General features: G+C 44.1%; 1 protein-coding gene across 1 annotated transcript in view; it reads left to right on the forward strand.

Annotated features, from left to right (window-relative positions):
- Nucleotides 1-14,061, forward strand: part of LOC126470113 (aminoacylase-1A) — a 119,850-nt gene that overhangs the window by 24,218 nt on the left and 81,571 nt on the right. Inside the window, exon 2 of the mRNA XM_050097718.1 lies at nt 1,571-1,740. Within this exon, the coding sequence (XP_049953675.1) occupies nt 1,571-1,740 (170 nt within the window). The remainder of the gene's footprint in view (nt 1-1,570; nt 1,741-14,061) is intronic.

The raw sequence follows: 14,061 nt of genomic DNA on the forward strand, positions 1-14,061 counted from the left end.
CAACAACAAGACTATGGACAATTGTTTAAAACAAACGTCATCTCAGCTATACTGCGAAACAAAACAGATCCCTGGCTCACTGCACTAGCACACAAATAGATGATATTTCAATCAGAAAAAATACAATTGTTCCTAAATACTGACTAAATCATCTGTCAGTCAGCAGTGACTCCCATTTATCCTACCAAAATGATAACTTACAAGAGTAGTTCATTACCTCTGTGAAAATTACACTTCCATGCAGGTGCAACAATCCACTATTTCTACCACTTGTTGCTATAATTCACTTTCTCCGCCTGAGCGGATGCTCATGGTAAGCACCCTTTTCATCTAAAAACAAACTACAGGTGAAAATTGAGCCACGTCCTTTATTCATAATAAGTAACAGTGCCCATACTAACTGGGCACAAACCAGTATATGTTCTTTTATAAATTCACTGTAAACACGCTCAAATCATCGCCTGAGTCGGTCATAAACTGCATTCGAAAACCAGAATTGGAAATATGTTTGGAAGCAAATTGACTCACTCTTGTACAATATTTAAAGGTAAGAAGGTCAGAGACGGTCTACCACTAGGACAGTGTAGCGCCAAGCCCAGACATGATGTACTTCAGGTCATGACTGCGGCGGTCCATGCCTTGTTGCATGTTGCACGACAAAGTTCCAGCTCTAGTAGCAGGCTGCAGGGTTTGGTGTGGTAACACAGTTCGTTCCCTTGCCGGAACGGAGGTTCAGACATGGCAACTCGATACTTTCCAGCTCCTGCAGTGGAACGTGGTAGCCAGACTTCCGGCTTGCCAGGACGCAAGTTACAGATGCTGATTTGGAAAGGCAGTGGCGTACAACTGGCGGAAAGCTAAACATTTGCTTAATACAGCACTTAGTCATATTTCTCAAAATAAAAGTTACTGTGTTGTACATTGGCTCTGAGCACAATGAGACTTAACTTCTGAGGTCATCAGTCCCCTAGAACTTAGAAGTACTTAAACGTAACTAACCTAAGGACATCACACACACCCATGCCCGCGGCAGGATTCGAACCTGCGACCGTAGCGGTCGCGCGGTTCCAGACTGTAGCGCCTAGAACAGCTCGGCCACCCCAGCCGGCTATGTTGTACATTCTTCCCTTAATCGTCATCGAAGTGCAAAAGTTGAGCTTCACTAGAATGATCAAAACACAGCAAAATGGAACAACTCATCGCAAAGATCTGGACAGCGTTATCACTGTGGCTTTTGATATTGGACTACTACAGTATGGGTACGCCTAAAATGATTCGAGATGTCCACATGTTGTCTTTATCAAGGGAATGTACTGTTCCATTCCGCTGTCCAGCTAAAAAAAGTATTGTTCTAATCTAAGTTCAAGCATATTCTTTGCAGTATTGTCGGAAATTTTCGAAATACTTGGAGAACAAATATAAGGTAACAAGACTATTGTAATAATGAGACACACTGAAAGCGTTTTGGCACTAAATAATATATGCACACTCGCAGAAGTAGAGAAAGTTAACCTTATCGCCGTCGACAGTCAATGTATTGCGTCTAATTTTCTTCATCTTTTCGTTTTAGATGAATGTGTCAACTTTCTTAAGCAACAAGCTGAGAGCATTGGTTTGGATTTCAAAGTGTATTCAGTGACTGCGGGCAAACCGATCGTCGTGCTAACATGGGAAGGAAAAAAACCATCAGCATCTTCTATCCTCCTGAATTCTCATATGGATGTAGTTCCGGTGTTTCCGGTAAGTTTCCTGCCTTCTCAAATAATACAAATCTTTTGTTTTGATTTTCTTATAATTGTGGTTTAGGTTAGTTTGTTGTTCGAAAAGTTGTTATATAAGCGTGAAAAAAGTTCAAAAAATGTATTGACCTCCCATCTATAGTACAAATTAAATGAAATTTTTGTTTCTGCCGCAGATTCGTTGTTCCACATCATCTTCGTTTTGTAATCGGTGTAATTTCTATAATTTCTTCTTTTATAACTTGTCTTCCAATATTTCCAGGCCAGAAATGTAAATCATACCACCTGTGAGATTGTCCGACACAAAAAATTAGTATATGAAGTTTTCATGTAAATTAGCCGTATCGAACAGATGTGAAATAAGGAGGCCTGACCCTACACCAAGACCATGGGAACGACACCCTAGCTGCCTAGCAAGTCTTCATTTGAAGGTGGTGTCACCACTTAAGGCATGTTCTGTATGTGGCGTTTGTATAAACCCTTTCCCAGATAAGTGGAATGACCTTACAAACACTCCTCTGCGGCATGCCTGTAGCGCATTTGAGAGAGCCGCCACAGTTTGCTCATCATTCTGTCTCCAGTTTTTTCCGCGGAGGGTTGTTGCATGGGTAGCGAGCGGCAAACTATGTATTTGCCGAAACATCCTGGCAGATTAAAATTGTGTGTCGAACTGAGACTCGAATTCGGGACTGTTGCCTTTCGTGGGCAAGTGCTCTACCAACTGAGCTACCCAAGCACGACTCACGACTCGTCCTCACAGGTTTACTTCCGCCAGTACCTCGTCTCCTACCTCCTACGTATCTACATGCCATTATGACCATTTTTGTTGCACTACTGGTACGAACGTCCTGATACTGGAGTCTCTAAAATGTTTCCCGTTAATGCTGATACGGTTAAAAACCACAATGAGTTCCTTCAAAACACTGAATACTGTGCGCGGATACCGAATTAATTATGAAATTACACTACTCGAGACATTCAGGACGTCATGTAGGCGCCTATTACCGTTGAGAACTTCGCTTGATTAATTTAATATTTCCTTCAACAAGTTCTCGTTTTTTTACCTCAAAAGACTGGTATTATATAATCACTATTCTCGGACTGATTTAGAACATTTGATTCACTTATCAATTTATATAGCCGAAAAGTTAACAATGTTTTCTATAGCTTCTCGTAATGCAGTATTTATTCTGACACCCTCATATGTGATATATATGACTGTCTTGAATCGCTGTAGGAACACAGCATGGGAGAGTCATGTTCGCGGCCAACATGCATGGATGTTACGAGGCTTTTGTCGACTGTGTGCATTTTATCAACTAGATTTTTAACAAAATGTGTATACGTGGGGAATGCGTTTTATACTTTGACTTCATGTAATTTAACATGACAATTTTGTAACAAGTTCATAAGGTACTTGAAATTTTGTACATTTTATACACAGATCAAAAATTGTTCTGCATCACCCCGGTTCCCAGAACTCTGGAAGATAGACGTTGACTGTGGGTATTGTATCACAGACACAGTCCCTTTGGCGGTTCAGAGATGTCAGTAAACCCGCCCGAAGATGTAAACAACCATGCATGAGCAGCGCCTATTAGACAGAGGGGGTCCGACAGCCGATCAGTTAGTCATTCCACCAGGAAGGAGGTACACCGCTCGTGTTGTCTGTAGTTCATCCATGCCTAGACGGTCATTACCGTGGTTCGATCACGTCCGCATTGTTACTTTGTGCCAGGAAGGGCTCTCAACAAGGGAAGAGTCCATCCGTCTCGGAGTGAATCAAAGCGATGTTCTTCGGACATGGAGGAGATACAGAAAGACAGGAGCTGTCGATGACATGCCGCTTAGGCCGCCCAAGGGCTATTACTGCATTAGATGACGGTTACCTACGGATTATGGCTCGGAGGGACCCTGACAGCAACGCCATCATCTTGAATAATGCTTTTCGTGCAGCCACAGGACGTCGTGTTACGACTCAAACTGTGCGCAATAGGCTGCATGATGCGTAACTTCACTTCCGACGTCCATGGCGAGGTCCATCTTTGCAACCACGACACCATGCAGCGCGGTACAGATGAGCCCAACAACATGACGAATGGACCGATCAGGATTGGCATCACGTTCTCTTCACCACTGAGTGTCGCATATGCCTTCAACCAGACAATCGTCGGAGGCGTGTTTGGAGGCAGCCCGTGCATGCTGAACTCCTTAGATACACTGTCCACAAAGTGCAGCAAGGTGGAGGTTCCCTGCTGTTTTGGGGTGGCATTATGTGCGACCGACGTACGCCGCTGGTGGTCATGGAAGGCGCCGTAACGGCTGTACGATACGTGAATGCCATCCTCCGACCGATAGTGCAGCCATATCGGCAGCATATTGTACAGGCATCATTTGCCCAGCATGTTCTCCAGACATGAACCCTATCGAACATGCCTAGGATAGATTGAAAAGGGCTGTTTAAGGACGACGTGAGCCACCAACCACTCTGAGGGATCTACGCCGAGTTGCCGTTTAGGAGTAGGACAATCTGGACAACAGTACCTTGATGAACTTGTGGATAGTATGGTGGTAAGACATGTAATTTGTGGTTTTCATGAGCAATAAAAAGGGCGGAAATGATTATGTTGATCTCTATTCCAATTTTCTGTACAGCTTCCGGAACTCTCGGAATCGAGGTGATGCAAAACTTTTTTTGATGTGTTTATAATCCGTGAAATTAATTGTAGTCTACCTCCATCCCCCCCCCCCCCCCAACCAGTTATCTTTGTTTTCCCCTAATATCGGATGATGTCTGTATAAGACTCATGAAATAGGTCATCTTGAAACAGTAAAAATGTCTACACTGCGATCATGGAATGCGAAGTTGCGCAGTGTGTTAATTACGAATCATACCGATCGCTGCAGAGCACAAAAAAAGTGGCTCTGAGCACTATGGGACTCAACATCTGAGGTCATCAGTCCCCTAGAACTTAGAACTACTTAAACCTAACTAACCTAAGGACATCACACACATCCATGCCCGAGGCAGGATTCGAACCTGCGACCGTAGCGGTCTCGCAGTTCCAGACTGTAGCGCCTAGAACCGCACGGCCACTCTGGCCGGCTGCAGAGCACAGCTATGTAACTAACCCACTATATAGTTTAGACTGCTCGTTAGTCTGATAAGGAGGACGTCAGACCTTTTAACCTCGGATTTTGACGAGTCTTAGGCAAGTTGGAGAGGAACCTGTCCTGAGTACCTGCCTAGTGGCTTTCCATGCGACGGCCCCAAGTTTTGGGGAAAGTCAGTGCTGAAGTTTCACGTAAACCTTTATGCGTAGCATTACTCATGTTTCTATCAAGGAGTTCAGTGCAGCGGCTAAGAACGACGGCTGCCATGTTGGCGGTACGGGATTAAGTCCTGCCTGCGTACTTTTTAAATTCTATCGTACGCATCATCATTGAATTGTACGTCATGCAAAATTAGTAAAACAGTCATTTCCGCCTTAGTAATTCCATTAATAAATCAGTCTTTATAGCACACCTTCTTGAAACGTTTTTCGTTAGTGGTTCGCAGTTGCAATTCCAGGATGGTTTGCCATGAAGGGCAACAGAGCGGAGCGTAGATCATCGTCGACGTACCTCTGTGCTATAACGGTGCCGCGGATGACAATGACATTGCACCGCAGACCTTCGCTCCTGGTTGCCGTGCCGTAATCAGGTTGGTCTCCCACCGCTATCCGGAGCATCTCCAGATGCGTCTTCGCTGCTCATCGGGGCTCAGTTCGAAGCGGGACTCATACCTGAAGACAACTGTACCCCCGTCAATGAGAATCCAGGCCGACTGTGTGCGACGCCACTGCAAACGGGTGTTGGTGTACTGAGATTAATGGTAGTCGACGCAAGGGCCGCCGTGAGCTCAGCCCCTTCCCCGTGAGACGTCTATTAATTGTCCTTGTGATCTCCGAAGCATCAGTTGCACGTCGTATCGTTGATAATGATGAATCTGAGGCTCTGAGCGCCACTCTGACGATTTTTCGGTTCTTACGTTCTGTTGTCTCTCTAGGTCGACCGCTTCCTTCTTGACGCTGTGTTCAGTCATGGTTCACCCATTCCTGCCAACATCGTCGAACAGTGGCATCGTTTCTATTCAAATGTCGAGCGATTGGCCAATTATTCCAACTGGCTTCTTCGAGAGCAACTACACACCCTCTCCCAAATGCTGACTCCTGTGTATATTGTTCACACGCCTGTCTGCGAGGCATAGTTGTTGTTCAACTGAAGACATGGAATGAAAATCGAAAAGACTTTGTCGTGGTATCGATATGTCCCCTCTTTACTATCCTTGTCAGCTGCGAAGTTTACAGTTTTGCACTTTCTTTCGGTACCTGTATGAATATCTATTTGTGACCAATTTGTACAACTCCTTCGCGGTTCGTCGTTTTTCTTTCTTAGTGTATATTACATTGCAGAAATGAGTTTTTAGCCGGTTCTTTCTCATAGTGTAAACCAAGGCATGTACAGTGCTGGAATAATCTGTGCAGTTTTGCATATGGAAGATTTTGTTCGAATTGGTGTCAAATTGTTACGCTATATTAATTTCATAACAGAGTGGAAGTAAACCATTTTCCAAGTCCCTTTTTTTCACATGGTGTTGGTGTGTTATTTCTTACCACTGGTAGAGACATTGCCAAGTAATTCGTAAAGTAGTAACAAACGTTTTGGTTTGACAAATTCGGGATTTTCCCTACCACTCATCAATCATCGGTGCCCGGACTGCCTTTGAAGGAGGCAATGTATGCATGAGGCCTGAATCCTGTAGAAGTAGAAAAGGAAGCTGGCAGGAACTGTTATCGGTCGCGGTCCTCCTTGCCGCGTTGCGCGTGCCTTTACAAGGAGGACAGTATCTTGCCGGCCGTTGTGACAGAGAGTTCTAGGCACTTCAGTCTGGAACCGCGTGACCATTACGGTCGCAGGTTCGAATCCTGCCTCGGCAATGGATGTGTGTGATGTCCTTAGGTTAGTTTGGTTTAAGTAGTTCTAAGTTGTAGGGGACTGATGGCCTCAGATGTTAAGTCCCATAGTGCTCAGAGCCATTTGACAGTGTCTTCCTATGGAGTAGTTGACAGCAACACATATCGCTGCACTCTCTGTATTGTTGCCTGGGGTAATTACAATCCAGACTGGGGTTGCTTGTGCTGAATCAAACTAATCCATTTTTTACATTTAAAGCATCTAATTTGCAGGCTACTTTTGTACTTCATTTTTTTATGTTTGCCGTGTCATATATGCTCTATGCTTTGGCTAAGTTTAATCATCTTTGATAAATGCCTTCTAGTGAACTGCGGTATTGGTAGGACACAACTCCTATTCGGAAGGGCGGTTGTTCAAATCCCGTCCTGCGATCCAGATTTAGGTTCTTCGCGATTTTCGTAAATTGCTTAAAATGAATACCGAGATCGTTTTGTTGCAAAGGTGAGGCCGAATTCCTTCGCCATTCTTTGCCGATTCGAGCCTGTGCTCAGTCTTCCTGCCTACGATAAACGTCTTTCTGAATATCTTCATTTTTCCCCCTAACTTTTGCAGAACCCATACAGCACTATTTAGGAAATAAGTGTGATTCACACCCCCACAATCCTTACTGTACCAGTGAAATTGTTAGACTCCTGAGCCACAAGCAAAGCGAATACAAAGATTTTTAGTTTCTGTCTTCGTTCAGAGTTATTTTCTTTGTCACTCAGAAATAACCAGTCTCCTACAGTGCATAAATGGTAAAGTAGTAAGTAGCAAAAAGTACGTACATTAGTCGATAAGCTGCTAATGTCTAAAGGGGCGTTGTTCACTATAGTAGTATCATCGATGATTACGTTAAAGTAAATCCAGAAGATTATTATACAATTATCATGTTATTCCTAAACGTCTATCCTCCTCAGAGGTAGTTAAATGCATTACAATGAGGAATAAAAATGTCATATACATTAAACGTCTATGATTAATATTACGAAGCTGTGTAAAGTGGAGTGAACAGCAAATATTTTCACTTGGATTGGCACCACAACCGCATCATATTAATGAAATATTGTCACTGTACGTCTGTTTACGGTATGATATTCAATTTATTCCATTATCTATTTCAGCTTGCAGTGGAATACATTAAATTCCTTAGCACCTCAGTCACCTGCAGAAAATGTCATTTCATATGAACAGCAAATAAGTCGCAAGGAAGTAGAATAAATCATTTCCGTGTGTTTGAACAATTCTGCGAGTTCTTTCATCTGTAATTGAGAACACATACCAAGGCATCGGTGGCATTTTAGTACACCTTGAATACATCAGGTCACATCGTAGGTGGAGTGGCGGAGGCCATCGAAATGTGTAGCTGCAGGAGCACGACCTATTCTGTCAGGTCGTACGATGAAGTGCTACGGTGTTGCTGAAGCGAAATATGCAACAAACGTGGTATATTTCGAGAGGGGATGTGTGATAAATGATGTTTAATATCAGAGTCTGAGTCAACCGTTTCTTCTGGCTCCGCCATGGAAAAATGCTCCTATCGGAGCACAAAAAAGGCCAATATGCACGTGACACGGTAATAAGAGTATGTAAACGGAACATAAAAGGACGGGGGATCACCCTAGGGAAGATAGGGGTGCGAAGGGGGAAATCCACTGAGCTAAGCAACTTTGTCAAAGGGCATATCATTATTACGCAAAGCTTGTTAACTAGTATCTCGAAAACGGCGTAGCTGGTCGAATGTTATCGTGCTACTGTAGTGGGCTTCTATGGAAAGGAGTAGGACAGTGAAACTACCACTACGCGCTAATTGGTTCACAGAACAGGGGGTTCAGAAGCTTCCCTGTTCTTTAAAGTAGGATAGACAGTGATCTGTAGTATCTCTGCCGAAAGAGCACAATGCTGGTGCACGCACAAGTGTTTCGGAGCACACTGTTATTACGTGTTCACATGTTGACCCAGTGACATCGTCAGTTACGATTGCATTGGACACGGGACCATTGGGATTCGACCGTCGATCAATGGAAACGTGTCGGCTCTTCGGGTGAATCACATTTTTGCTACACTACGTCGCTGGTGGTCTCCACAAAGACTGTCATATAGGCGAACAGCGGCTCGAAACGTGCAGCGCACCACGGACGCAGGATGGTGGGAGCAGCATTATACTATGGGAGACATTCTACTGCTCTTGCATGGGACCTGTGGTAGTAATCGAAGACACGCTGACATCTGTGAACCATCTGCATCTCTTTATGCTGGATGTCTTCCCCGACAGCTATGTCATCTTTTAGCAGTATAATTGTCCGACTCTCTGAGCCAGAACCGTGCTACAGTGATTTGAGGAGCATTATAGTGAACTCAAGTCGATGATTCGGTGGCCAAATTTTCCTGTTGTAAATCCTATGGAACACATCTGGGTCACTATCGGGTGCTATCATGGCGTACGCAAATCAGCGGCCCGTTACTTATGCGAATACATGGCCTGTGCGTAGACATCAAATGCCACATACCTCCACAAACCTACCAACAAACTGTCAGATCCCTGATGTACAGAATCGGTGATGTATTTCGTTGCAAAGAGGGACAAAAAGCTATTAAGCAGGGGTCACACTGTTGTGGCTCATCAGTGTATAATGCAAAAGGTACCTACAGATTTGCTCCATTAGCCTAAGCTGGGGGAAGTGTGTAATATTCAAACTTCCACACCACTGTAGGATAGGTACAGTAAGAAGATCCTTCTGTTGGGTATACAATTAGTCCCTATACGGCAAGTCGGAAAAGAGAGAGTGAGGGAAACAGAGAGAGATATATACGTGCGTATCATACACCCTCCCTCTCGAAAAATATCTCTCTCCTTCATACCACATCTGTGTTACCACAGATGACGTGTCACTGATCTCGTTTTTACTAAGATTGTAGTACACGCGAGGCGCCAATTTGCTTCCACCGCTCTGAGTGGAATGCATAAGTTCTAATAAATGTTCACCAACCTGCATTCTTCTACAGTTGTCGTCCCCTGCGCAGAAAACAGCACGTTATCTTGAAGCTGTAAGAAACTGTTAGCAAGGAACCGTTATTTTAGAAATAATTAAAATTCCAATGTGTTTGTTTATACGGGATGCCACTCGCTTTTTACCGTCAGAACACGACAAACTGCACAATTATATTCCACTTTAGAGTCACAAATAATTTCTGTTCTTCAACAAACTGATGAACTGCGTATTTCCGTAATTACAGCTGTCAAATTTACAAACTACACATAGCAAATTAAGTCTCAACAGCAGACGACATGTCTGTTCTCAAACACTGCGGAACAAGCTCTGTTTCTACCTACTGTGGAGTACTAACGAAATCTTAGCTGACACTGGCGCGGCAGACATGTCTGTCTCCGAACTGCCGAACCGGCTATCATCTTACAGCCCATCCACTTCGACCGCACCGGCCGGAGTGGCCGAGCGGTTCTAGGCGCTACAGTCCGGAACCGCGACCGCTACGGTCGCAGGTTCGAATCCTGCCTCGGGCATGGATGTGTGTGATGTCCTTAGGTTAGTTACGTTTAAGTAGTTCTAAGTTCTAGGGGACTGATGACCTCGGAAGTTAAGTCCCATAGTGCTCCGAGCCATTTGAACCATTTGAACTTCGACCGCCATCAAGTTAGGCGCGATCCGAAGATCACCGAAGTGCTTCGTCTGTCTTTTCGTTTAGCAGTTTTATATTGTTCTGGTGGTTATTAATACTTGTAAAATAATGGAATGATAGCACTCTATAGAGAGATACCTTAATTTGAAATCATAGTAAATACGCTGTTAAGTTTGTCTAGTATTAACAATAGAAGATTATCATTTTTGCGCGCAACATCCGAATACAGCAACCAATCACGGAGAAGGTCCACAATATAGGCGGTCTTTCTCACGATACCCGTAGCGAACAAACCATCTGTCATCGGTATCTCACACCACAGTACGTAATCTTGCCACAGCTGCCTTCTCAACTGCTCTAAGAAGAGCTTCTTGTACCTTCTTGTACAGCTGTAAGGCCAGAAATACTGCACATCCCCCTCCTTCTGAGATTTTCAAACATTGGGATGTTCTCGCAGACAACAATCAAGTTTGGAAATAAATAAATTTTTACTCAAATTTTATGCATTCTTTAATTACATCTCAAGAGCCATACAATTACACTATACTTGTAATTTGTTATTGTTTTTCAGAATGAGAACGTTTTTTTTCATTCTCAGATTATAAATCAACTTATATAATCATAAAAAGCACTCCGTCTTCAGGCCACGAGTGGCCTACCGGGACCATCCGACCGCCGTGTCATCCTCGGAAGAGGATGCGGATAGGAGGGACGTGGGGTCAGCACACCGCTCTCCCGGTCGTTACGACGGTATTCTTGACCGAAGCCGCTACTATTCGGTCGAGTAGCTACTCAGTTGGCATCACAAGGCTGAGTGCACCCCGAAAAATGGCAACAGCGCACGGCGGCCTGGATGGTCACCCATACAAGTGCCTACCACGTCCGACAGCGCTTAACTTCGGTGATCTCAGGGGAACCTGTGTATCCACGGCGGCAAGGCCGTTGCATATAATCATAGACTTAACTATTTTGATAGAAAAACTAATTGTTACCCTCAATAATCATTAATCTTTAGTAACATTTTCTATACTATTTACATTATCTTTTTAACAGTAAAGGCCTCTAAAGTAGTTTTATTCTGCACCTTTATGTTGTTAATAGTAGTCTCTTCCTTTTTTAACTTAGTCTACCGTTTCTGCTAGAATACTGTATACACAACAGGCCATTAAAATTACTACACCAAGAAGAAATGCAGATGATAAAGGGGTATTCATTGGACAAGTATATTATACTAGAACTGACATGTGGTTACATTTTCACAATTTGGCTGCATAGATCCTGAGAAATCAGTACCCAGAACAACCACCTCTGGCCGTAATAACGGCCTTGATACGCCTGGGCATTGAGTCACAGAGCTTGGATGGCGTGTACAGGTACAGCTGCCCATGCAGCTTCAACACGATACCACAGTTCATCAAGAGTAGTGACTGGCGTATTGTGACGAGCCAGTTGCTCGGCCACCATTGACCAGACGTCTTCAATTGGTGAGAGATCTGGAGAATGTTTTGGCCAGGGCAGCAGTCGAATATTTTCTGTATCCAGAAAGGTCCATACAGGACCTGCAACATGCGGTCGTGCATTATCCTGCTGAAATGTAGGGTTTCAAATGGCTCTGAGCACTATGGGACTTAACAGCTGTGGTCATCAGTCCCCTAGAACTTAGAACTACTTAAACCTAACTAACCTAAGGACATCACACACATCCATACCCGAGGCAGGAGTCGAACCTGCGACCGTAGCAGTCGCGCGGTTCCGGACTGCGCGCCTAGAACCGCGAGACCACCGCGGCCGGCCGAAATGTAGGGTTTCGCAGGAATCGAATTAAGGGTAGAGCCACGGGTCGTAACACATCTGAAATGTAACGTCCACTGTTCAGAGTGCTGTCAATGCGAACAAGAGGTGACCGAGACGAGTAACCTACAGCACCCCATACCATCAGGCCGGGTGATACGCCATTATGGCGATGACGAATACACGCTTCCAATGTGCGTTCACCGCGATGTCGCCAAACACGGATGCGACCATCATGATGCTGTAAACAGAACCTGGATTCATCCGAAAAAATGACTTTTTGCCATTCGTGCACCCAGGTTCGTCGTTGAGTACACCATCGCAGGCGCTCCTGCCTGTGATGCAGCGTCAAGGGTAACCGTAGCCATGGTCTCCGAGCTGATAGTCCATGCTGCTGCAAACGTCGTCGAACTGTTCCTACAGATGGTTGTTGTCTTGCAAACTTCCCCATCTGTTGACTCAGGAATCGAGACGTAGCTGCACGATCCGTTACAGCCATGCGGATAAGATACCTGTCGTCTCGACTGCTAGTGATAGGAGGCCGTTGGGATCCAGCACGGCGTTCCGTATTGCCCTCCTGAACCCACTGATTCCATATTCTGCTAACAGTCATTGGATATCGACAAACGCGAGCAGCAATGTCGCGATATGATAAACCGCAATCGCGATAGGCTACAATCCGACCTTTATCAAAGTCGGAAACGTGATGGTACGCATTTCTCCTCCTTACACGAGGCATCACAACAACGTTTCACCAGGCAACGCCGGTCAACTGCTGTTTGTGTATGAGAAATCGGTTGGAAACTTTCCTCATTTCAGCACGTTGTAGGTGTCGCCACCGGCGCCAACCTTGCGTGAATGCTCTCAAAAGCTAATCATGTGCATATCACAGCATCTTCTTCCTGTCGGTTAAATTTCGCGTCTGTAGCTCGTCATCTTCGTGGTGTAACAAATTTAATGGCCAGTTGTGTAGAAGTCCACTGTCTCCTGGCCAATTTTCAATGAATCAGAAATTTTATATTGCTGTTAAGCTACTATCGGCGCATTTCCGTCTGTTGAATTCAACAAAATATTTCTCGTCAAGAATTTACATTGTTATTCACTTCTAGCACATTGCCATTCTTTAAAGTGAGCAACTGTAAGTTATACTGCCACACGGTTTCTGTCGGCGTATTGCTGTCCTTTCAATTCGATGAAACATTCTTTACACTTCTTCACTATTACGTCGGCACCATGCCATTCTGCGCTTATTTATATGAATGTGTCTCGAAGGCGTCCACTTCACAGGGTTATAATTAAAATAAACACAACACCTATACATTTCACAAATACATGGAGACGGAAGAATTTTAGACTCACACCTTTTATCAGAACATACGCAAGCAGCCCACAACAGCAACCCATTTTGATGTATCTGTTGTCCGTGGTGGGGTCTTGCGTTCTCAAACTCCAGACTTTCGAAAGTGGTATTAAATTCAATAACTGTCAGTCTATTCTTCCATCTCCATTCCGGGCATAGATCTCCAGTACAATTCCATGAAACAATAAAAATGGCTTAAATTAGCTTCCTAATAATTTTAAACAAATTCTAAATAAACTTGTTTCCATGCACTATTATAATATAAATACATAATGTTTTGTTTAGGTTTAGTGTGTTTATAAAAAACTAATGTTTACGGCGTATTACGACAGTGATTGATGAATGTATTTGTTTTGGTCACAGCTGTAGCTACATACAACTGGGGCATTGTCCTTCGCTTTCTTTGAGCTCTGTGCTTGCTCACACCATCTGTTACTTCAGTAATGACTCTGTTCCCTAATGAGTCACGCCGTTAACCGGAGTCACCTGCTATGATCTTTGCTCTTCAGATCTTATCTACGGAGGATCACAATTGCG

This window comes from Schistocerca serialis, chromosome 3 (genome assembly GCF_023864345.2).
Source record: "Schistocerca serialis cubense isolate TAMUIC-IGC-003099 chromosome 3, iqSchSeri2.2, whole genome shotgun sequence".
Lineage (NCBI taxonomy): Eukaryota > Metazoa > Arthropoda > Insecta > Orthoptera > Acrididae > Schistocerca > Schistocerca serialis.